Raw genomic sequence first — 25,599 nt, 5'->3', positions numbered from 1 at the left:
AATGGTATTGAATAAAACAAGCAGGGCACTAAAATTTGTATATTTCGACCTAATAAATAAAGTAAACAAATAAAACAAATTATCCGGAAGAGTTGCGAAAACCTCGACTGCTGGTGTAGAAAGAGTTAAAATCCAACCTGAAATTGTAACAAACGACATTAACACCACAACAAAATACGAAAACAAGGACGCTCACCAACATTAAAACAACCTCTTGAATTTGATATTAATGTCGATTTTTCTTATACACTAATTTAAAAGAAGTAGCATAATCTAACTGCATGCTGTAAGGGAAATTGGATACAAATGGATGGATTAGGGGTGTGGTACACACAATCATGCAATGTGGGGTCGTAAACCAACAGGTTTTTACATTTTAGTTTTACATTACATCGATAGTAAAGTAATTTTATAAAAAGCTTTAAAGAAAAAATTAAAATGAGCCGGGCACTGTCTACTGTGACGTAGTAAGAGACATTTCTGTTTTATAACGTACGTGAAAGTCTAAAAGTCTGTAGGATAAGTACTTATTTCACAGGTTTCGGTTTTTCTCGTAAAAATATCTTATTTGGGACACCTATTACTATATTGTTTGAACAGAACGCTTAAACGTCACTTTTTCAAGCAGAAAATAACTTCCTAAACACGAATCACTATAAAATAAACTTAAAACATAACCTACAAATCCAGTTCCGCCTTCCTCAACGGTTGACGGTTAAAATTGATACTAGACATACGTTCCATGCATTCTGTCTCACTTAACTCACTGTAAACAGAAAAGAGATAGGACACATGTCCCTTTCTACGTCACAGGTGTACCAAATCAGTATATGGTTTTCACTGACGTTTTTTTTGGTTTACGACCCCATTATAACCGTAAATCGCGGACATACCTGTATAATAAATTAAAAAGCCTGTCGTGTTCCGTGGTTTCTCGATTCAAGTCGTTGATTTGAGTTAATAAGGTTCTGATGGCCTTCAAAAATCTAGTATCAAAGTGAGTGATGTTGTCTTTGAAACTCATGTTTAACTCGCCGTCTTCTGAGCTTGCTTGAAGCATCAGAACGTCATTCTAGAAATTATAGAATTATATTTTGGGAAAAAAATTGTTATAAACTTGCATATATTATTATAGAAAGGACATATAGTCAGGTCGTTATTTATACCTCCACTGTACTTATGGTTTGTCAGCATTGATTTTGAAAGAAATATATACAGGATGGAAATCCTTGTGATGTTAGAAACAGTAAAATAGGTATAGTTACAGAGTGTTCATTAAATAAAGAAAAAGTTGCGACAATGACATGTTAATAAAGTAGAATGTCAAACTAAATTGTTCTGACGTCCTAAAGCTCAAAGACTTGGATGAAATAAGTCAAGTTAATTTGCTCTAATAATTGAAAAAAGTTTATTTGGCAAATTTAGAACACTTGGAGGGTTTTGCAGACTTTGTAGATGTCTCTGGCAACTTTTAGGAGGTTCTCAGTACTGTCTACAGATTCTGAGATTTTTAAAACGATTCCAAGAGCCTCTGGAGCTTTTATAGAAATCTTAGAAGATTTAGTACACTTTTACAGCTCTCTACAATTTCCAAAATGATCCAAGACGTCTCTCTGGCACGTTTCAGTAGCTTTTAAATTTTTAAAACGATTCCAAGAGCCTCTGGAGCTTTTAAAGAAATCTTAGAAGATTTAGTACACTTTTACAGCTCTCTAGCATTTCCAAAATGATCCTAGATGTCTCTCTGGCACCTTTTAGGAGCTTTTCAATGCTATTCAGAGGTTCTGGAATTTTTAAAATGATTCCAAGAACCTCTGGAGCTTTTAAAGAAATCTTAGAAAATTTAGTACACTTTTACAGCTCTCTAGCATTTCCAATATGATCCTATTTGTCTCTCCGGCACGTTTTAGGAGCTTTTCAATGCTATACAGAGGTTCTGGGGTTTTTAAAACAATTCCAAGAACCTCTGGAGCTTTTAAAGAAATCTTAGAAGATTTAGTACACTTTTACAGCTCTCTACCATTTCCAAAATGATCCTAAATGTCACTCCGGCACCTTTTAGGAGCTTTTCAATGCTATTCAGAGGTTCGGGAATTTTTAAAATGATTCCAAGAACCTCTAGAGCTTTTAAAGAAATCTTACAAGATTTAGGACACTTTTACAGCTCTCTAGCATTTCCAAGATGATCCTAGATGTCTCTCTGGCACCTTTTAGGAGCTTTTCAATGCTATTCAGAGGTTCTGGAATTTTTAAAATGATTCCAAGAACCTCTGGAGCTTTTAAAGAAATCTTAGAAAATTTAGTACACTTTTACAGCTCTCTAGCATTTCCAATATGATCCTATTTGTCTCTCCGGCACGTTTTAGGAGCTTTTCAATGCTATACAGAGGTTCTGGGGTTTTTAAAACAATTCCAAGAACCTCTGGAGCTTTTAAAGAAATCTTAGAAGATTTAGTACACTTTTACAGCTCTCTACCATTTCCAAAATGATCCTAAATGTCACTCCGGCACCTTTTAGGAGCTTTTCAATGCTATTCAGAGGTTCGGGAATTTTTAAAATGATTCCAAGAACCTCTAGAGCTTTTAAAGAAATCTTACAAGATTTAGGACACTTTTACAGCTCTCTAGCATTTCCAAGATGATCCTAGATGTCTCTCCGGCACGTTTTACTAGCTTTTCAATGCTATACAGAGGTTCTGGAATTTTAAAACGATTCCAAGAGCCTCTGGAGCTTTTAAAGAAATCTTAGAAGATTTAGTACACTTTTACAGCTCTCTAGCATTTCCAAAATGATCCTAGATGTCTCTCTGGCACCTTTTAGGAGCTTTTCAATGCTATTCAGAGGTTCTGGAATTTTTAAAATGATTCCAAGAACCTCTGGAGCTTTTAAAGAAATCTTAGAAAATTTAGTACACTTTTACAGCTCTCTAGCATTTCCAATATGATCCTATTTGTCTCTCCGGCACGTTTTAGGAGCTTTTCAATGCTATACAGAGGTTCTGGGGTTTTTAAAACAATTCCAAGAACCTCTGGAGCTTTTAAAGAAATCTTAGAAGATTTAGTACACTTTTACAGCTCTCTACCATTTCCAAAATGATCCTAAATGTCACTCCGGCACCTTTTAGGAGCTTTTCAATGCTATTCAGAGGTTCGGGAATTTTTAAAATGATTCCAAGAACCTCTAGAGCTTTTAAAGAAATCTTACAAGATTTAGGACACTTTTACAGCTCTCTAGCATTTCCAAGATGATCCTAGATGTCTCTCTGGCACCTTTTAGGAGCTTTTCAATGCTATTCAGAGGTTCTGGAATTTTTAAAATGATTCCAAGAACCTCTGGAGCTTTTAAAGAAATCTTAGAAAATTTAGTACACTTTTACAGCTCTCTAGCATTTCCAATATGATCCTATTTGTCTCTCCGGCACGTTTTAGGAGCTTTTCAATGCTATACAGAGGTTCTGGGGTTTTTAAAACAATTCCAAGAACCTCTGGAGCTTTTAAAGAAATCTTAGAAGATTTAGTACACTTTTACAGCTCTCTACCATTTCCAAAATGATCCTAAATGTCACTCCGGCACCTTTTAGGAGCTTTTCAATGCTATTCAGAGGTTCGGGAATTTTTAAAATGATTCCAAGAACCTCTAGAGCTTTTAAAGAAATCTTACAAGATTTAGGACACTTTTACAGCTCTCTAGCATTTCCAAGATGATCCTAGATGTCTCTCCGGCACGTTTTACTAGCTTTTCAATGCTATACAGAGGTTCTGGAATTTTAAAACGATTCCAAGAGCCTCTGGAGCTTTTAAAGAAATCTTAGAAGATGTAGGACACTTTTACAGCTCTCTACCATTTCCAAAATGATCCAAGATGTCTCTCCGGCACGTTTCAGGAGCTTTTAAATTTTTAAAACGATTCCAAGAGCCTCTGGAGCTTTTAAAGAAATCTTAGAAGATTTAGTACACTTTTACAGCTCTTTACCATTTCCAAAATGATCCTAGAAGTGTCTCTGGCACCTTTTAGGAGCTTTTCAATGCTATTCAGAGGTTCTGGAAGTTTTAAAATGATTCCAAGAATCTCTGGCGATTTTAAAGAAAATATTGAAAAGTTTAGGATACTTGTAGAAATATCTAGCAATTTCAAAATTTTCGAAGGTTTTCAGTACTAGTTAGAGTTTCTGGAATTGTTAAAATGATCCCAAAAGCCTCTGGCACATTCAAATACACCTTGAAAGGTTTAGAACACTTTGTAGAGGTTTCTAGAACTCCCAAAATGATTCTAGATGTCTCTGGCAACTTGTAGAACGTTTTCAGTACTATTTAGAGATTCTGGTATTTTAGAAATGTTTCCAAAAGCCTCTGGCGCATTCAAACCCACCTTGAAAGGTTTAGAACACTTTGTAGAGGTCTCTAGCAATTCTAAAATGATTCCAGATGTCTCTGGCAACTTTTGGGACGTTTCCAGTACTATTTACAGAGTCTGGTATTTTGAAAATGTTTCTAAAAGCCTCTGGCACATTTAAATAAACCTTGAAAGGTTTAGAATACTTTGTAGAGGTATCTAGCAAATTCCAGAACTTTTAGAAAATTTCAATACTATCTAGAGGTACTAGCATTTTTAAAATGATTCCAAGAGCCTCTTGAAACAATAAGGATTACATATTAACAGACGGTTATTGGTTGTTTAGGCCACTTATTTTGCCTGATATTAACCCCCTATGGACATTCCTAAAGAAAAAAAATAAAGTGCTGATTTAATAGACAGAAGATTTAAACAGTATTTTTGTCTGTTTCTCCAACATTGGCTAAGTTTAAAGACACCTTAGATAAGTTTAGTTTATACTGTGTTATTTGGGACCGAATCTGTCACATTCAAACAGCAACTTAGCTTAAGTTGTACTTAAAATTGTCGTGGAAACAGGCCAATTAATGTAGTAGTACTTACCGTATTTTCTACGATATATTATGAATGTAGTTAATTAAAAAAATGTGAATCAAAGCATATTGGTCAGATAACAGTTTTGTGTCAAATTAGCTGGAAATTTTTTAGAAACATGCGTAATATTACGAAACGCTCTCACAAGTGAAAAAAAAGCTCAGGGTTCCAGAACACCACCTGCACTAACTATTCGGGTAAAATTCCAATTTAAAATTAGTGCAGACAGCTTTAAAGCACTCAAAATACCTGCGTGAACGATTCGTATAGAGAGTTTGGCAAAGAACCCAACTCAGCCTCCACAAAATAGCGCTGCATCCGCTGCGTTAAGTGCAAAATCGAGTTTAGTAAAATCCCAACTCATTCGAAATATGTAAGGGCTTGGAGGAATTAATATTGGAAAAAAATTACCTGCATAAACTTGGAAAAATCCACACAAATATCCAAAATATTCACTATAGTACTCAAAATGCCTGGGATAGTTAACATACAGTCTTTGAGGCAGCTATCCAAGAAATCGCTATGGCACACCAGAATTTCGTCGACGTTCTGCACCTACAACTTACCGAATTAATCCACCAGTACTATACAGGGTGTCCATAAAATGTGCGCAAAAATTGCTACCATAATGTTCATCAGGCTTAAATATTAAATTTGGATCATATTGTGTGTTTATTATATATCTGGTAATGGTAATGGTAAAAATTTCACCCTGCTAACTCAAATCGTTTTCGAGATTTTTAGAAAATTGCCCGAAAAAAAGTGATCAAGTTTGACGCCCTCTAGTGGCCAAACGGGGCAACGTAGCAGGGCCCGCTCAAAGTCACGTGATAGCTTCACTCATTAGCTACCTACGATCGTCTGAGGTGTCTATACGAAATGTTACATAAAATCAAGTTATTCGCGATTTTTTGGAAAAATGCACTGAAATTTTGAAGGTTTCTCTTGGCCTACTACACTGATCGCTACCATGATGTATTGAGAGGTGTCAAGGTGGCCATTTTAACTAATTTGGGCATGGAGAACTCGAATATGGTGTCCGTTTTGCTGTAACTGCCGCCATTTTGTCACTGACATGGAAATTAGGGCATTTTTGTCAGTTTTCAAGACATGGCACCCATAAAAATGACATTTTGACTAATGATACTTCCTGTCACATTTCTACTATTAACCGAAACTAATTCAGCCAGTTGAAGACGAATTACAAAATTCAAAAATTTTTCAAAATAATTTATGGAGTTACACCCTTTAAAATTGTAAAAAAATCTATTTTTTTATTTTTCAAGGTCAACCGGTGCGTTGTACGGAAAAATGTTATATTTAATTAAAGTTGCGTCTCTTTAAGGAGCATAACATGGTAAAAATTTCACCCTGCTAACTCAAACCGTTTTCGAGATATTTAGAAAATTGCCCGAAAAAAAGTGATCAAGTTTGACGCCCTCTAGCGGCCAAACGGGGCAACGTAGCAGGGCCCGCTCAACGTCACATGATAGCTTCACTCATTAGCTACCTACGATCATCTGAGGTGTCTATACGAAATGTTACATATAATCAAGTTATTCGCGATTTTTTGGAAAAATGCACTGAAATTTTGTCCAAATGAAGGTTTTTCTTGGCATACTACACTGACCGCCACCATGTTGTGTTTAGACGTTTCAAGGTGACCATTTTAACTAATTTTGGCATGGAGAACTCGAATATGGTGTCCGTTTTGCTGTAACTGCCGCCATTTTGCCACTGACATAGGGCATTTTTGGCAATTTGCAAGACATGGCACCCATAAAAATGACATTTTGACTAATGACACTTCCTGTCACATTTCTACTATTAACCGAAACTAATTCAGCCAGTTGAAGACGAATTACAAAATTCAAAAATTTTTCAAAATAATTTATGGGGTTACCCCCTTTAAAATTGTAAAAAATCTATTTTTTTATTTTTCAAGGTCAACCGGTGCGTTGTACGGAAAAATGTTATATTTAATTAAAGTTGCGTCTGTTTGAGGAGCATAACATGGTAAAAATTTCATCCTGCTAACTCAAACCGTTTTCGAGATATTTAGAAAATTGCCCGAAAAAAAGTGATCAAGTTTGACGCCCTCTAGCGGCCAAACGGGGCAACGTAGCAGGGCCCGCTCAACGTCACGTGATAGCTTCACTCATTAGCTACCTACGATCGTCTGAGGTGTCTATACGAAATGTTACATATAATCAAGTTATTCGCGATTTTTTGGAAAAATGCACTGAAATTTTGTTCAAATGTAGGTTTCTCTTGGCATACTACACTGACCGCCACCATGTTGGGTTTAGACGTGTCAAGGTGGCCATTTTAACTAATTTTGGCATGGAGAACTCGAATATGGTGTCCGTTTTGCTGTAACTGCCGCCAGTTTGTCACTGACTTTGAAATTATGACATTTTTGGCAGTTTTCAAGACATGGAACCCATAAAAATGACATTTTGACTAATGACACTTCCTGTCACATTTCTACTATTAACCGAAACTAATTCAGCCAGCTGAAGACGAATTACAAAATTCAAAAATTTTTCAAAATAATTAATGGGGTTCCCACCTTTAAAATTGTAAAAAATCTATTTTTTAATTTTTCAAGGTCAACCGGTGCGTTGTACGGAAAAATGTTATATTTAATTAAAGTTGCGTCTCTTTAAGGAGCATAACATGGTAAAAATTTCACCCTGCTAACTCAAACCGTTTTCGAGATATTTAGAAAATTGCCCGAAAAAAAGTGATCAAGTTTGACGCCCTCTAGCGGCCAAACGGGGCAACGTAGCAGGGCCCGCTCAACGTCACGTGATAGCTTCACTCATTAGCTACCTACGATCGTCTGAGGTGTCTATACGAAATGTTACATAAAATCAAGTTATTCGCGATTTTTTGGAAAAATGCACTGAAATTTAGTTCAAATGAAGGTTTTTCTTGGCCTACTACACTGACCGCCACCATGATGTATTTAGAGGTGTGAAGGTGGCCATTTTAACTAATTTTGGCATGGAGAACTCGAATATGGTGTCCGTTTTGCTGTAACTGCCGCCATTTTGTCACTGACTTTGAAATTAGGACATTTTAGGCAGTTTTCAAGAAATGACACCCATAAAAATTACATTTTGACAAATAACACTTCCCATCATATTTTTATTTTCATCTAAAGTTTAAAGCAATTATTCGATCGATTATGAATAAGTATCGAACTAAAACTTTCTGTAAGACTCTCTGTATTTAACTCTAAACTAAAAATGTGTTCTTCTTTACGAAACACAAAAACTAAGTTGTACTTTTGACACTCTATAGCTCCCATCTTAACCACTTTTAAAACTAAGGTAAGTTAGGTCTGATCGTCATTATATTTAAGCCACAAGAACGCTGCGCTAGCATTTTTTCCGCACATTTTAAAGACAGCCCCCGCAAAACACCACACCAAACCTACTTTACTAATTTTCTGTAAAAACAGACACCAATGAGGCTCGATCACCTCCACCATCATGTGATACTCCAAATTCTGAACGCAATGCAACATTTTTTGTCGCAACACGAACGCTTCTCTGTAATGTTTGGCGTCTTGATACTGAAACTTTTTGGCCACTTTATTCGACCTCCATACTTGGCACAATAGTCGTTCCACGTATTTGGAGTAAAAGAGATGACGGAAGAGCATTTGATAACACGCTAACGATTTTTTGTTCAGTATTAACGATAATGGCCAATGCACTTCGTAGTTGAACGTGAAAGATTCGATTACTAGGAGTTTTTTTGAATCCAAGTTTGATCGATATTCTAAAAAAAAAAAAACATTTAAAAGAACTCATTAATTCAAAGAGTAACTCAAATTTTTTAAGACTGAATTTTAGTTGAAGAGGAGGAACATTTTGACAGACAATATAAGCTAATTAGATGTTTCTGTAATTTTTATTAATCTAGCAACTAAGATTCGTTCAAAAACAACGATCTAAAAGCTTTTTTTCGGTCAAAAATTGCACTTTTGACTAAGATAATGTTGGGGAAGTTTGAAACATTATTTAGAAACAAAACATTTTTTTCTACCATAATAAGAGCTTACAAAGCTTACTTGAGGAGATAAGTATTAAATTAACGGTGCGCATGAAAACGTGACTACGTTTACGCCAACAGTAAGACAATAAACTATAATGCACCGGTATTAGCAATAGAACTTGAAAGTGACTAACTCTTAGTAAAAACTGCGCTAGGGCTAGTATAGGGGTAAACTAACTCATTTATGAAACTAAATGTAAATTGAGTTTAGATCGGTGTAAGACAATCTCCTGTGTAAACTTAGTCAAGCAAACGACCTTTAGCCAATTTAAGTTTTGTTTTTGTATGAAAAAGTTACACTATTTAACTACTTCAGTATACAGTTGAAGAGCCAAAGGGAATACACTCTACTCTTGCAAAATTTCCCTAACTCTAACCGTTTCTGAAATATTCGTTATTTTTTTGATATTGCATGACATTTTTGAAAAATCCGCATCTGGGCCATTTTTGGGGTTTCAACCACCGTAAAAATCTCAAAATGGCCATCTTTAACTGCTCTATCTCCTCGTGTTAACCGCAACACGACTGAACATATACAGTTGGTGTTCAAACAACAAAAAGAGAGAGCTAAATTTGAAACTAACGCTCTGTCAGATGTGACCGCGTTTACACGAATCTAAGTGGTTGTAAAGGTAGTCTACTGGATGGAGAAAATCATTCTGAACATTTTTGGTCTCTAGCACAATTTCCGTAACAGTAACCGGCTACGAGATATTCGAACATTTTTGAAAATTGCAAAAAAATTTTGGAAATATTGTCTTTCCGCCATTTTTGGGGTTTCAGCGACTGTAAAAAGTTCAAAATGTTCATCTTTAACTGCTCTATCCCCTCGTGCTAACCGCAACACGATTGAACATATACAAAGTGTTCAAAAAAACTCTTACATAATTTCCTAACTTAACCTAACCTAACCTTTTCCAAGTTATTCTACTTTTTTGAAAAGTTGCAACCACCATATTTAGAAAATTCCATTTACGGGTTTCAACAACTGTAAAAAGCTCAAAATATTTGTCTTGAGCTGCCCTTTCACCTCGTGTTAACCATAATACGAATAAACATATACAGAGTGTCCACAAAACAAAAACAGCTAAATTATTTGAAACTAACCTAACCGCGTTTACCCTGGCTCTAAATGGGTGAAAACTAAGTCATTTTGTACATTTTTGGTCTCTTGCAAAATTTTCGTAACTCTAACTTTTGAAAATCATATCCAAAATCGTTATTTCCCCTGGCTCTTCAATGGGCCTGTCCCACAATTTTTTTTTATTTCATAACTACAAAGAGGGATTGAAAATATTATACCCGTATTTTTTTGTTTTCAAAAATATTAAGTCTAAATAGAAAAAAAATGATGATAAAAACTACATTAATCTCATGTTTAAAACGCCCACCGCCGGTGACGTACTACACTATCAACCAATCAGCGACAAGAAGTGAAACAGATGGAGTGCAACAGCCAATAAAATCGCCCAGAATTATGTACGTCACATGCGCGCCAAAACAGATCTTTATGGACAAATTCAAACTAATGTAGGAACATTTACGACCATAATTTTTTCTTCAAGAATATGAAAAATTAGTTTTTTGATCCTATTCTTTCGATTCCAGTCATTAAAACAAAAATGTATGTTATGTGGGATAGGCCCATTCTAGTATAAGAAATATTGTGTTGCTGTTTACACGTCTGCAGTGAACGTAGACAATTTTACCGCTCATAAGCAGCAGTTTCAACAGTCTTTGAATGAAATTCAGACTGTCAACAAGCCCGTAATTTTCTGAGTAAACCTAGTCAAAATAATGCTGAGGAAACTCTTAGTTTGTATACTATTAAATGTGTGATTTGGTGAGAGGTTCAGGGTAGTCACATTCCAAGTATAACACAGTGATGGGCAAAACTACCAAACTTGCCTGCCAAAGTTAACTTGACTACATTTACACAAGAAGTATAAGTAATAAGGCAAAGTCATTATAGCTCTTTTTCAAAAAAAAATAGTGAGCTAACAAAGCGTAAAAGCGCTGAAACAAACGTAGTCAAACAAACTGTGATGTCTTGTTGGTTGCATACATTCGGGCTTGGTGGAACTCAACGAGAGAAACTCAGAACTGAGCATATCAGTTACTACGCGCTACATTTTAGAATTTGACGTCATAATGAGGCAATTTGATCAACTGTCAAATTCGTTAAAAGCAAGCGTGGCCACGGTTACACCCACAAAAGTTGCACTGATTATTTTATACTTTCCCTTCTGTACATTTTAGATGATTTTAGTTAATTAACTAAAATGAAATTAGAGAAAACTGGAAGTAAACCAAGTCATCCTACTGGACATTTTAGAATTACTTATAACTGGCGCAAAACAATGGTTACATAAAAAAATCCAACAAAAATACTAACCTTGTTCTGAATTAGTCTGGATACTCAATATCTTAAACATTTGATACTGCAAATTAAAAGGCAGCAACTCCGCCTTCAAATCATCCTTAAACGGATCGTTAACAGCGCTAGAAAGTCTTAAAGCCAAGTCCATCAGACTTTCTAGTCGTCCCTGCACCACATCCACCACCGATTTGTTAAGTTCCTTCTCGCAAAGTGTCAAAAGCGTCACTATAAAGTCCCCTTTATCGAGTAGGAAGTAGTTTTTCACCGATCTCAGACGACCCATAAGATTTTTCTCTTTTAGCACCAGATCCAGGAGGTTTTGACTGGCGAAAGTGTACGCTTTCTCGATTTCCTCGATGTAGTGTTTTTCTTCTATTTTGTATTTAATTGAGTTGACTTTGGTTTTTACTGGCTTTCCTGTGTGTGTATGTATGAATTAGTTTAAGTGGCTTAAGTCTGGGTTATACCTCCAAATTAATACATTAAATTTGATTTAGTTTAATTTCAATTACATGTAAAACTAAACTTTAAACTGATGCAGTTTATACTTTAGAAAATGTGTTAAATTAAATGACATACAAGCACAAAGACAATGAAAAATTAATGAAATTATTATGAAAACTTGCAAAAAAAATTATGGGGGTTTCCCTTAAACTAAGCTGTTAATTGAAAATTGGTCCAGTTTAAAAACTCTTTCTGTGTGTAGTAACAGTAAACAAAGACAGAAACAGTGATTTTTTAAACAAAATAGCTTTAGGACTACGCGTTTGATGTAAATAAGGTCGATTTTTGCTTGTAAATGGTTTTTACCCCAAGCTAAAACAAACCTTATTTACTTTGAAAATAAAGCTGTCAATTGCACTGAAAATTGTTCCTGTTTGAAGACTCTTTGTGTCTCCTTCTGTAGCAACAGTAAACAAAGACAGAAACAGTGATTTTTTACTTAGAAACAAAATTGCTTTAGAACAACGCAGTTGCTGTAAATAAGGCCGATTTTTGCTTGAAACAAACGAGTGTTTCAATGAGATTTACCGTTGTAATTGGTATTTACGCTAAGCGAAAAGGAACCTTATTTACTTTGAAAATAAAGCTGTCAATTGCACTGAAAATTGTTCCTGTTTGAAGACTTTCTGTCTCCCTCTGTAGTAACACTAAACAAAAACAGAAACAGTGATTTTTCTTTAAAAACAAAATAGCATTAGAGCAACTTAGTTGCTGTAAATAAAGCCGATTTTTGCTTGAAACAAACGAGTGTTTCAATGAGATTTACCGTTGCAATTGGTTTTTACGCCAAGCGAAAAGGAACCTTATTTACTTTAAAAATAAATCTGTCAATTGCACTGAAAATTATTCCTTTTTGAAGACTCTTTGTGTCTCCTTCTGTAGCAACAGTAAACAAAGACAGAAACAGTGATTTTTCCTTAAAAACAAAATAGCTTTAGAACAACTTAGTTGCTATAAATAAGGCCGATTTTTGCTTGAAACAAACGAGTGTTTCAATGAGATTTACCGTTGCAATTGGTTTTTACGCCAAGCGAAAAGGAACCTAATTTACTTTAAAAATAAATCTGTCAATTGCACTGAAAATTATTCCTTTTTGAAGACTCTTTGTGTCTCCTTCTGTAGCAACAGTAAACAAAGACAGAAACAGTGATTTTTTACTTAGAAACAAAATTGCTTTAGAACAACGCAGTTGCTGTAAATAAGGCCGATTTTTGCTTGAAACAAACGAGTGTTTCAATGAGATTTACCGTTGCAATTGGTTTTTACGCCAAGCGAAAAGGAACCTTATTTACTTTAAAAATAAATCTGTCAATTGAACTGAAAATTATTCCTATTTGAAGACTCTTTGTGTCTCCTTCTGTAGCAACAGTAAACAAAGACAGAAACAGTGATTTTTTACTTAGAAACAAAATTGCTTTAGAACAACGCAGTTGCTGTAAATAAGGCCGATTTTTGCTTGAAACAAACGAGTGTTTCAGTGAGATTTACCGTTGCAATTGGTTTTTACGCCAAGCGAAAAGGAACTCTATTTACTTTGAAAATTAAGCTATTAATTGCACTGAAAATTCATTATATTCAAATCTTTGTTTTTAGAAAAAGAAAAACAAAGATGAAAGTTTTACACTTTTGACAGTCAGACAGACAGACAATTATTTTGACAGTTTATCACAACGAAAAGGTTCACGAATTATCCCGAATCTTGGAGAGTTTAGTTTAAATTCTAAGTAAGTATATACCATGTCGTATACGAAAGTGTAGATTAAACTCTAACAAAATTACTATAATTTCAATGAAAGTTTAGTTAATTTGGAGGTATAAATCGGGCATTATAAGTAGTCAAGATGGGCTTACCGCATTGCCGAATAACATTAAGGTATTTGCCAGCTTTCAAAATAATATCAGCGACCGATTCCAAAAATTTAGGGATTCGTTCCCTTCTAATTGAGTATTTTTTATCCCAATAGTCTGCGGAGTAGTCTACGGGCAAATCCTCTTTTTGTATCACCTCGTTATCCTCGATTAGGAACTGCAAAACCGTACATACTCACTAAGAAGAGTAAATTCTGCAAAGGAAGATGAAATACCTCACTAATAGGATCGGAAATAATCCCACGACAAATCCACATTCCTAACATTTTCATATAAGGAACACAGGCAGCTTCCATAAGTTTAAGGCACAGCTGCTGGTTTCTTTCATCGCCAATTGAGGTAACAACATTATCATGCAACAAACTCAAAACTTTACCACCTTTAGCATCAGACTAAAAATTTGATTTATTATTTTGGCTTACACGTACACTAAAACTCACTTTACTTATTGAGAACGCAATATCTGCCACAGTACCCAAACATTGCATGTTTCTTTGAGTGAAAAACCACAGTTTTTGCAAGCTGAGATTTCCTGCCCTCGCTTCAGTCTCTAATTGCACGATAAACAACTAAAAATGTTTAACAGTAATTTTTTTTTTCGGTAAGTCTCAGGTGTCATACCAAATGGTTATTAAGTAAATCCTGCATTGCTTCCGCTAATGCATTGTTGACTTGACCGAATTCAAATCGCATTTTTTCTTCTGTGAACCTTTGAACCATAGAATAATGACTGGCTAGTGGCAAGATTTGTTTTACCAGTTCTTTCAGTGTTAATGACACATTATCGTTTATTCTACAAATCATAACCAATGCATTAGACAGTGTTGTTTCATAATAAATTCCCCAAAAAAGATCAGTAAGTCAGATCAGAGTTTTGCTTTAATTCCCCTTTCTTATACTTTGCAAATCCTTTAATTAAAATGCTATTATTACGTCTACGCAACATGGATTTGCTGATCTCAAAACGAACAGAATTTTGTCTTTGGATTTTTAAAACATTTTAATTTTGACACATGAAATTAGCATCAAAGAAAACAGCTTCACATTCCATTTGTCAAAAATCCTCCTCAGGAAGCTCTAAAACATATTTAATGTGAATTTTAACAAAGTGTATTAGTTTTAAGAAAGTTTTGTAATTTTATAGCTTCATAGAAAAAGTTTATGACAGATTGAAATATGCTCAAAATAGACAGATACACATTTTCAAGTGATTGTTTTAGTTTAATAGCTGTATGGATCCCATTTTGCCAGTTGACACGTTTGTAACAGATTAGTTTTGATCCTAAAACCTACATTCGTATGTCAGAACTGTCAAAATTGTATTCATAGACCTACAAACAAGCATTAAATATGATTTATAATGCTTTTAAGCAATGTTTTATAGTTTGATAGCTTCATGACAGCTACCATTATTGTGACTAATCAAAATATATCCACAATCAACTTTTATACGTCAATAGAAAGCTTATTTCCTTGGCTGTCCATTGGCATATAAAAGTTTATATAAAGTGTGGCGAATAAGCTAGTTATTGACGATTGAACGAAAGAATGCACCAACAAAGTCATGAAAAAATTAGTAAATTTTGACACCCTCTAGCGGCCAAACCGTCTAACCTATCAATCCATGTTGGGAACTTTTTAGAAAGGTCATTCCATTGGCTTTCCATTGACGTATAAAACTCTAGCAAAAATACTGCAATTAAGCGGGTTTTTGAATATTAAACAAAAGGATACACCAAAAAAGTTGGTCAAGTTGACGCCCTCTAGTGGCTAAACGGTACCACTAACCAACCGACTTTTCTACGTCAATGGAAAGCTCATTTCATTGGCTGTCCATCGACATATAAAAGTATATACAAAGTGTTAAAAATACGCGTGTTATTTACGGTTTACAGACAGGGTGCCCCAGAAACACTTTTTGACTGGTTAGGGCTAATTTGACCCTAGAAAATTAGGAAAACACGGCAAATTTTTCAATCACATGGAAATTTCTTGAAAAACCGATTTTAGAAATGACAATATTTGTAAGGGTCAAATTTGCCTGAAACACCACCACTATCCCAATGGGTTTTGCGTTAAGTTGGCCACTTAGTGCAAGCGAAAATCGACCTTAATGATTTTATTTTTACAGTTTTGCTAGGGCTCTAAATTTGACTCTCACTGTGCTCGGTTTGTACCAAATATCAGGGCCGTACCTGGCCGATTTAAAAAAATATCTCAAAGAAATTATAGAGTGGTTACAATCAAGGAAAACATTTAGTTAGCTTTGGAGCCCTCTGGCGGCCAAACGGAGCAGCCTAACAACACAAACAGCCAGATTTTTGGAAAGCCCATTATATTTTCTATCCATCGACATATAAAAGTCTATACAAAGTGTTGTAAATAAACGAGTTGTTTGACAATAAAGACAGTTTTGACTGAATTTGACAGCTACTACTTTAACCTTCAATAACTCGATTATTTTGACAGTTACAGGGTGGTTCAGTGTATCAATTTAAAGAATACATTTTTTAAAGAAGTGACCTAATACAAAATTACCTTAATTTTGAACAGAGAATCAGACAAAGTTATAAGAATAAGAGGAGTGTTTAATTTGGAAAACATCTTTTTTGAAACTGACGTCTTGAGCACATTTTTTGACCATCCTGTACAATATATTTTATCGTTTTTCTTCACCCACTCTTAGAACAAACCTTGTGTAACACGACAAAACACAAAAACCAAGAAAAAAACATTCTCTGATATGCATAAATTAAAATTATTGTTATGGAGACTGAAAATATTAAATTTTACATAGAACGGTAAATATCTCAGAAAAGTGTATTAATGTCATACACTTTTGACGTAGAATCCAAAAAAGGCAATAATATACAAGGTGTCTAATTTAAACTAAGCAGCAGTTGGTTGACAACTGGTTAACACCATCCAAACCTAAATCTTATTGACAAAGTGATTTAGATTAGTGTTTTACCGCTCCGCGGTGTAGTGTTAATGGATTTGACATAGTTTTCTACTTATGACGTGTTTTAATGTCAAATACACTGCAAATATAAAATATTGAAGCTTGGCTGGATACTGTAAAGCAAGATGTGATTGGAACTGAAATCTTAAATTGTGCTTTACAGCCTCCATCAGTTTTTGACATAAAAGTCCATCTAGAACGTGCCTTAATGTCATTTGTCAACTGCCAAGTACATGACACCCAAGAAAACCATGAATGTATAAGAAAATGTAAAAATCTTTGACTAAGTTAATTTGCTTGGGTCATTTTACCACTCCATAATGCAGTTTCAAATATTATAAAGTAACTGTCTACTTGGAACGTTTCTTGACAACTGTCATACATTAAAAAAATATAGAAACAAATTAAGGTGTAGCTTTGACAATTCTGATGTCTAATTAGTGGCTATCTTTATGTCAGTTGTCAATATGGTGTCCAAAGCCAGAGAGGCCTAACTCACTTGTCTTTATATGGAGACTTCTAAAATCATTTGTAAGGTATTTTTTTGATACCACAAACAGAAATTTGCTATTCTTTTGTTTTCTTGTAATTAGCATTTTTTTTTCAACATTTTGGACAAGTTTCTATAATTTTGTTATTATAAAAGTTTGGTAAAAATAACTATTACATTATAAGGGCACTTTTTTACTTAGATTATGATTCTGCAAATATTAGTTTTATAAATTTTTTGAATTATAAGCTTTTTTAAATATTAGTCATTATTTATTTTTACCTCTCAGTAAGGCCCAAAATGACCTATAATATGTATGGTTTAGGCAAATTAAGCCACCAAGTCAAGTAAAAAATGAAATATTTTACTAACTTACTAGAGTTGGAGGATAAAGTTAAAAAAACAATTTTTAACAGTAAATAAGGTCATATTTTAAAGTCTACAGTGTGTGTAGACATTTTGGTAGACAATAGAGCAATAACTGTTATACTAAATTTATAGTTTAACTTAATATTTTAAACAAATGCCTCCTAAAAACTCTTACCTGAAAGTTCTGGGTCCATAAGGATCTTTAAGGTCTTCAGGCTCAATATAACAACCGGGCAGACCAATAAGAACATTCAACAGATCCTCAATCAGTATGTTTTCCTGTGAAACATCCGGCACAGCAGGAGTGATTGAACTAATATTGGTTACAGAAAAATCAAAAGACATTGTGGGTCTTCTCTGCACCCAAGACATTACAGATGGAGTGGATGCGATTGGTAATGAGGATGACAGATTTAACATGCTGCTTAGATCTCCCACAGGAGTTTGCTTTGTTTTTTCTTTCAGCAAATTCATAACCTGCATAGAAAATGTTTAGTAACACTGCAAGTTGAGAAAACCATTGATGGATCACCTGGGGTAGATTGTCTTTTGTTATGTTGGTTTTTGGGGTTGAGTATTGGCGTTTTTTACTTTTTGATAGCATTTCTTTTACTCCACTGTCTTGTGATATGCTATTTAACAGTTGAACAAATAGATTGAGGCAGTCCACACTAAAATATGTTGTCGTATTATTTTTACCGCTACACAAACCCTGTAAAATTAATTCTATGGCCATGACACCCTATAATTAGTAACAAAAACATTCAGACCCACCTTTAATTTCTAGACCAACCCAAGCAATTACAAAACAGCTCAACTGAGTGAAACCCAAATAGAATTAAGGCAAAACTTACTTTTTTACTTTCAAATCTTCATATTTAGCTGTAAAAGGTTCTGGGTTTTGTATCCGATCAATCAAACTCTGAATTTGGGTTCTTTCAACCACCTGAATGCCAGAACATCCACTATTTAGGTTTTGATTTATGCTTTTCTGTAGATAGTCCACGATTTCCTGGGGTGGAATTTTGCTTCTAAAGTTTTAAATTAAAATAACAATTGTTCAGTGCTTTAAAAACTGTACTGTTTACATACCCCAAGTGGTGCATTAAAGTGTCAACAATGTTCTGAAGCTGAAATTCACTCATATTGAAATAACTGGCTATTGTACTCCAAACAAACTAATTTTTTTGTTATAAATTTGTTTATATTTACTTTTTCCGTTTGAATTAAAATTGAATTATTAAAAATTGAAATAAACAAACCGCTCAGTTGACAGTGACAAATGTCGTTATTGACAGTAGCTAAAATGTCTCAGTTAATTGGAGAAAACTGATTATATGTTTGTCTCTGTCTAACCTTAAATATACATGGACAAAAACTGAAACAAAACACTTGACAGCGTTTTCCGAATGAACAATTTTGATATTTGACAGCATGACAGCACAGGCATATAGCAGGTACATTACAAACTTGTTGGTATAGAGCAAGCCACCGTAGTTGACTGTTACGTCATGGTGTGGTTTTTCATAAATGTACAAAATGTTATGGTACAAATCATAAAAACTAAATAGAGTTTAATATATAATTTTATTCAAACAACTGATTAATACAAAAAGTTATGGATTACAGAGATTCGGCAAAATCGCTGTTAGCAGAGTTTTTATCACTTATTACACGAGTAAATATGTTTTTTTTTGTGGTTGTGTCAAGAAAACTGTACTTTACACTTAAAAACAATTCCTTAAGACATACAGTAGTATATATAGCCACCATTTTCAGTCTAATCTACTTTCAGAAAAATCCCTACTCACTTATAAATTATTGTTTTGTTGTTATATACCATGTAATACACCTAAAGTATTATTATCAATAATAGTAGTATATGCCATAGATTATTACTTTACAAATGAAGACGCGAGTGTGTATCAGTTTATATAAGTACTTCAAAAAAGTCCTATTTACACAAAATAGCATATATCTATAGTTGTCGGCATTAATTCGGGCTTTTGTACGTCATCAGTGAGTTTAATTTGTTTTGCTAATAAGCGATCAGATGCGCTCTCTTTCTAACAGTTATTTAACAGACAAGATACAAACGTGATCTACTTTGTTGCCAAATTACATTGTTGCCAAATTAGCACAATTTGCTGTTTATGTTGTGACTGAAGAGTCTTGCGATGATTTCCATATACAAGGGGGTATTTACAGTCGTTATTTATTGGAGTAGTTAGTAGCTAATTATTGTGTTACATGATGATTAAATCTGGCAACTCAGCTCGTTAAATGACGTGCAACGGCCGAATTAATACCGACAACTATACTATACTACTATTCTATTTGCTGCAAATTCGAGTATCATTATTTCCTCTCTGCAATTGATATGAGTGATGCTATATTAGATATGCATTGGTATACGCACCAAAATTACCCATTTAATGTACAATTGGCTCACTTTTTAGCTAGGTTATAGGGTTAAACGCCTAAAAAACTTACAAATAAAAAAATATATATCTAGTGAAGCATAATGAATCCTTTGGTATATGCTTTATAGTTAAAAGGGATTCAAATTAATCATCCACTTTGCTCTAGGAAGCATCACAATTGAAGCAAAAGGAACTAAACCCTTTTATTAAATCATTATCAAAAATTTCGATTTGGTCATATGAAATCCCTATACAAAAAACTACCCAAATCATCATCAGGTTTCACTTCACTGGCAATCAGAAGCGTTGCTACCGAAAAACGTAAACTGTAATTGTTAAGGAGGAACATACGGGGGTGGTTTTCTGTATGTGGGGGTGGGTTTCGGTCTAGGTTGGCGGCCGTTGTCTTGAGTACGAGTGAAAGGGGGCGGCGGCTGATAGGGCTCTGAATCTTCCATTTTAAGGGAACCACTTTTGCTGTACTCTGGTGGTGCTAGAGGGGGTTTTTCGTCCTTAAGGATCACTGGTGTTTTGGTGCCTGGTTCCGGTTTTTCTTCCAGTTCTTCTTGGAATATTACTGGAATGCCTATTTAAATTGAAAAACTTTTATATGAAAGAGTTTGAAGTTATATATTACTAACTGGAAAAGTATTAATATAACAGCAGTTAAATACAGTGAAAGCATCAGTGGTTTGATTACCTTTCACCCTGTATAGAAGTATTATAATTATTGTTTGTAAAACTTTTTAAATATCCATTACAATTCTCTAAGTTACGTTGGTTTAGGCTTGTTTAAAAATGCATTAATATCTTTAATAAGGGTACTTGCATGAATTTTTTTAATTTTCCGAATAATAGACTTATTTTGACCTAAATTTTTCTGTGTATAATCTCGGTTACTTGTGACTTTTTAAAGAAAATTGTATTAAGGTGAAAGAAAGCCAAAATTACGAGTCACATCTTGACGTTTAAACGAACCTCCTAGTTGTCATAGGGACGCAGTTAGGAGCTGTCAAATTATGACATCTTCATTAAAACTTCGGTTTTGTAAATTTTTAAAGAAAATAGTGTTGAGATAAGAGAAATTTGAAATCACGGACTATATTTTGACTTTTACAAGCAAATTTCGTGCAGAATCTAGAATAAGCTTCTAAAATGCATTGGACAGGCAGAAACTGTCAAACACGCTTAAAATCTAGTATTTTTCAAGTTAACTTTCAAGGATTCAGACAGTTTGTTTCCTATGTTGAACAGTTGTCAAATAGAACCTAGAAGCTTCTAGAAACATCCAACTAAACCTTAGAAGATTTTGGAACAAATTCTGCAGACCTACAAACTTATAATCTCTACTTCTTTCCAACTTAACTTGAATTCTTTGTCGTTTTTAGGGCTTGTATATTCTATTTTGAACAGTTGTCAAATATAATCTAGAACCCTCTAAAAAGATCCAGATAACCCACAGGAGATTCTAGAATGCATTGGACAGGCAGAATCTGTCAAACAGTGTTTTAAGCTTAAAATCTACTACTTTTCAAGTTAACTTGGGTTTTCCAAGTTTGCAGAGCTTGCATTATATGTCGAGCAGCTATCAAATAGAACCTAGAAGCTTCTAGAAACATCCAACTAACCCGTAGAAGCTTCTGGAATGAATATGATACAAACTTAGTAGATTCTACTTTCCCAGTTGACATAAGATTTTTGATGTTTTTAAGGTTTTTCAGTTTGTTTTCTATGTTGAAAAGTTGTCATATAAAACCTAGAAGCTTCTAGAAGTGTCCAACTAACCCATAGAAGGTTCTGGAATAAGTTCGGCAGAGTTACAAACTTAGAATCTAACTACTTCTTTGCAAGTTGACATGGGTTTTTTGACGTTTCTTGGGGGTTTGTAGTTTGTATTCTATGTTGAACAGTTGTCAAATATAATCTAGAAGCTTCTAAAAAGATCCAGATAACCCACAAAAGGTTCTAGAATGCATTGAACAGGCAAAAGCTGTCAAACAGTGTTTTAAGCTTAAAATCTACTACTTTCCAAGTTAACTTGGGTTTTCCAAGTTTGCAGAGCTTGCATTATGTGTTGAGCAGCAATCAAATAGAACCTAGAAGCTTCTAGAAACATCCAACTAACCCGTAGAAGGTTCTGGAATGAATATGATACAAACTTAGAATCTACTACTTTCCCAGTTGACATAAGATTTTTGATGTTTTTAAGGTTTTTCAGTTTGTTTTCTATGTTGAAAAGTTGTCATATAAAACCTAGAAGCTTCTAGAAGTGTCCAACTAACCCCTAGAAGGTTCTGGAATAAGTTCGGCAGAGTTACAAACTTAGAATCTAACTACTTCTTAGCAAGTTGACGTTTCTTGGGGGTCTGTAGTTTGTATTCTATGTTGAACAGTTGTCAAATATAATCTAGAAGCTTCTAAAAAGATCCAGATAACCCACAGAAGGTTCTAGAATGAATTGAACAGGCAAAAGCTGTCAAACGGTGTTTTAAGCTTAAAATCTACTACTTTTCTAATTAACTTGGGTTTTCACCTTGTTTTCTGTTATGAGTAGCTGTAAAATAGAAGTTAGAAGCTTCTGTAAAGATCCAAATAACCCACAGAAGGTTCTAGATTGCATTAAACTGGCAGAAGTTGACAAACAGTGCTTCTAAGCTTAAAATCTAGATTTTTCAAGTTAATTTGGGTTTTTTTAAGTTTTCCAGCTTGTTTTCTATATTGAATATTTGTAAAATACAACCTAGAAGCTTCTATAAAAATCCAGATAACCCACAGAAGATTCTAGAATGCATTGGACAGACAAAAGCTGTCAAACAGTGCTTTTATGCGTTTAGTCTTCTTTCTCAGGTCTACATTCAGTTTTTGATATAAGTTTTCCCTGCAAGTACCCTATTGGCAATCCATCAGTTTGATTAAAACGTTACAAAAGAGAAGTAGGAAAAGTTGCAATAGAAGAAGCCTTCTTCAAACCGTCGTTTACCTTTATTAGATCCTATAAGCCTCCAATTTAGTTTCTTTATCACTTTCTAACAAACAGACAAAACTGAAAAATCAAACAAAGACAACCACTCTAAAAATACATTACCTTTATTGCCATAAGACTGCCTTCCGTCCTCCTCCATGTTCATTTTCCCGATCCTCCTCTTCCTGTACAAAATACAGGCAGCCACAAAAGCCACAAACAACATTATTGATATAATAATAATAGGTAGAATTAGGGTGATCATCATATCGTTTTCCTCCTGGGGTCGTGGAGTTTCTTCCGAAGGTACTGGAACCTCCTGAGTCGGAACTGTTGGAGGTTTTGATTTGCAGTTTCCTGTAAAATTTAACTTGTATGATTCAAAGACAAACTTTGGTCTAAGTGCCGTGTGACGTCACGAGGCATGTTATGGTCTGTTTTAGTGTATTAATTCTACCTTTGCTTGTTTTGGTATGATTCAGTTGATCTAGAGTAAACTTACCACTGTGATGGACTTTGATGGTTGAAACGGTAAACTCCGGCCCCATAATTCGATGTACTCTGCTTGATATGCTTCGAGAATCACTATGTAACATGTATTCCAGTCTTTTGATTTCGTCGATAGGACAAGACTCTATTGGCAATGATTTGTTGAACCAATAGACCACGGTCGAGTCGAAATTCGCTTCTCGTTTAGGTTTGAATGGGAGAAAGTGGAAATTTGTTGGTGTTGTTTCTTCAAAAATGTCCTGCATTTAATCAAAAATTAAGTACTGTGTTTTGAAGAACTAGTTTAAAACAAACCATTAATTTCTCCACAAATTTCCTTTGCATGGCAGTATTATGAGAAAACTCTTCGAATGGCACACCAATTGTCATACTAAATTCAACGTTGTACGGTCGTTTAACAGCAGGATGGACCACCACTTCCAAACTGTCTTTGGCACTCATTCCTCCAGTATCGACGCAAAGCAGGAAGTACTCGGTTCTTCCAGTTTTACGTGGAATACCATAGAATTCACGGTTTTTACTGTCGAATTGTAGCCAATTTGTGGGAGGAATCGCCTCTAAATCGGCAGTCAATAAAGTAATGTTCAAACTTGAAGGATCCACATCTTCAGGGTCGTAGAATGTGTCCTAAACAAGTTATTATCAGTATTTTAAAACACTCAGTAGCATTGAGGGACCTACATCTTTAACTTTATACACCAGCAACTCTCCTAAAGTTGTATTAACTTTATCCACTGGATTTCTGAGTATTGGTGAGAAGTTGGTGGTTGGAGTAACTGGTGGAGCTGGTTGCGACTGTTCGCACGTGGTCAAATCCTTACTCAAAACCTTCTTAACCCTCAAATCTGGTGCCAAGAGCTGGCTTAACTCCCTCGAAGGATCGCCCCGATCATTGGCAGTTAACGACTAAATTAAAGAGTTAACCAAACATCTCCACCAACCAAAACCTTACCTTAAACAATTCTTGAATTTCACTCCTCTCGCAAACGTTAGTAGCCAAAGAATCGTTCGACCACACAAAAACCACAGGTTCGGAGGTGTAATTGATGTGTCTGACAGTGATTTCGGACATGTTGGTGTTGTAAACCCGCCCTAAGGCTCTTAAAATCTTCAACGACCAATCAACGTAATGGGGATACTCTTGCGGTTTTTCAATTCTAAGGTTGAGCGCAAACTCATGGTTGATCACTCGTTCCAGTCGGTGTTGTTGCACTTGAACGGTTAGTTGGTCTTGCTCGGAAGCGCCCTCTTTATCTGTCGCTCTGATGACGTACAGCCAGTTCGAAACGTCTTCAGCTAGAGGCCTGTGTGAAGGACAAACAAAGTTTTTGTTGAAAAGGTTTATGTAATATACAGGATGAAGGCATAACGAATTTATCAGCAATTGAAGTAGTAAATCAAGCGCGTCAAAATCACAGTGCCGTGTGACGTCACGAGGCACGTTTCGATAATATTCAGAGGCGCGTCTGGCCATAAACAATTTTCCTAAGGTATAGGACATTTGTAGTCCTTTGTCAGTTTTAGGATGTTTCCAATAGTATAAAAAGGTTCTGTTAAACTGATAAAATGACAGTTTTAAGCACCTTTTTGAAGTCCTCATTAAATGTCCTATTTGATAACCTAAAAAAACACTACAAAATCGAGTACCGTCAGGGAGAAAAATGGTGTTAAAGTTTCAACTGCCAGAAACACAGTTTTAAAGGACAGTTAATGACAAAATCGCTTCTAAAACCTAGTTGGAGTGAGAAAATAAAGTTTTAAGTAAAATTTTTGGAATCTGATAACCTAGGAAACACTACAAAATCGAGTACAGTCAGTTTTAACACGTTTTCAATACTTAAACAATTTTTCTAAGGTTTAGGACACTTATAAAGGCCTCTGACCATTTTAGATGATTTTTCCTTAGATTAGAACATTTCTAGAGGATTCTGGCCATTTTAAAATGATTTGTGTACGGTTTTAGGACAATTGGAGAGGTATCTGAAGTTTTAGGAAGAAAGGACCGGTCGCGAATTTTGAGTAAGAATTCTAGGCGTGCCTCGTGACGTAGGAGCCGTTTTTGCGTGACGTCATTTTTACGTGGTAAGCGATAACTTTTCGTCCTTTCTTTAATGTCAATTTGTTATAGGTGTTTT

At 34.8% G+C, this 25,599-nt stretch overlaps 2 protein-coding genes across 9 annotated transcripts in view; both read right to left on the bottom strand.

The window, feature by feature from the left end:
* Positions 1-25: 25 nt before the first annotated feature.
* Positions 26-18,990, bottom strand: LOC145729661 (gamma-tubulin complex component 2-like). Of its 4 annotated transcripts, XM_081980515.1 has the most exons (15): positions 18,662-18,990; positions 18,424-18,600; positions 18,102-18,240; positions 17,745-18,046; positions 14,370-14,541; positions 14,189-14,317; positions 13,964-14,140; positions 13,731-13,905; positions 11,391-11,792; positions 8,373-8,719; positions 5,339-5,482; positions 5,177-5,248; positions 894-1,072; positions 197-284; positions 26-137 (listed from the first exon to the last, which is right to left on the bottom strand). In XM_081980515.1, exons 1-14 carry the CDS (start codon positions 18,712-18,714, stop codon positions 227-229), a joined length of 2,526 nt encoding a protein of 841 aa, XP_081836641.1. In that variant the 5' UTR covers positions 18,715-18,990; the 3' UTR covers positions 26-137; positions 197-226. The 4 variants fall into 4 exon arrangements, with proteins under 4 accessions (XP_081836641.1, XP_081836640.1, XP_081836642.1 ...); XM_081980514.1 differs by lacking the exon at positions 197-284 and having other exon boundaries at positions 18,662-18,957; XM_081980516.1 differs by lacking the exons at positions 197-284; positions 5,177-5,248 and having other exon boundaries at positions 18,662-18,949.
* A 147-nt stretch (positions 18,991-19,137) lies between these two features.
* Positions 19,138-25,599, bottom strand: part of Dg (Dystroglycan) — a 57,677-nt gene continuing 51,215 nt past the window's right edge. For 4 of the 5 annotated variants that reach the window (XM_081980508.1, XM_081980512.1, XM_081980511.1 and 1 more), the window contains 6 exons: positions 24,417-24,768; positions 24,146-24,370; positions 23,759-24,091; positions 23,457-23,703; positions 23,078-23,311; positions 19,138-20,578 (listed from right to left, as the gene is read on the bottom strand). In XM_081980508.1, coding sequence (XP_081836634.1) covers positions 20,328-20,578; positions 23,078-23,311; positions 23,457-23,703; positions 23,759-24,091; positions 24,146-24,370; positions 24,417-24,768 — 1,642 coding nt within the window. In that variant the 3' untranslated portion in view covers positions 19,138-20,327. Of the gene's footprint in view, positions 20,579-22,972; positions 23,019-23,077; positions 23,312-23,456; positions 23,704-23,758; positions 24,092-24,145; positions 24,371-24,416; positions 24,769-25,599 lie in introns of all 5 variants that reach the window. The other variant, XM_081980513.1, reaches the window with a different exon arrangement.

Source organism: Ips typographus, linkage group LG5 (genome assembly GCF_016097725.1).
Source record: "Ips typographus isolate SLU linkage group LG5, UJ_Ityp_2.0, whole genome shotgun sequence".
In the NCBI taxonomy this organism is placed as follows: Eukaryota; Metazoa; Arthropoda; class Insecta; order Coleoptera; family Curculionidae; genus Ips; species Ips typographus.
The sequence above is the reverse complement of the archived record's forward strand: the minus strand, read 5'-3'. Positions and strand labels throughout refer to the sequence as shown.

Coding starts and splice junctions, on each gene's coding strand:
- LOC145729661 (XM_081980515.1), bottom strand. CDS start 18,714: ATGAGTGAATTTCAGCTTCAGAACATTGTTGACACTTTAATGCACCAC. Junction 18,241..18,423: donor GAAGATTTGAAAGTAAAAAA/GTAAGTTTTGCC, acceptor AACATATTTTAG/TGTGGACTGCCTCAATCTAT. Junction 18,047..18,101: donor CAAAAGACAATCTACCCCAG/GTGATCCATCAA, acceptor TTTTCTATGCAG/GTTATGAATTTGCTGAAAGA.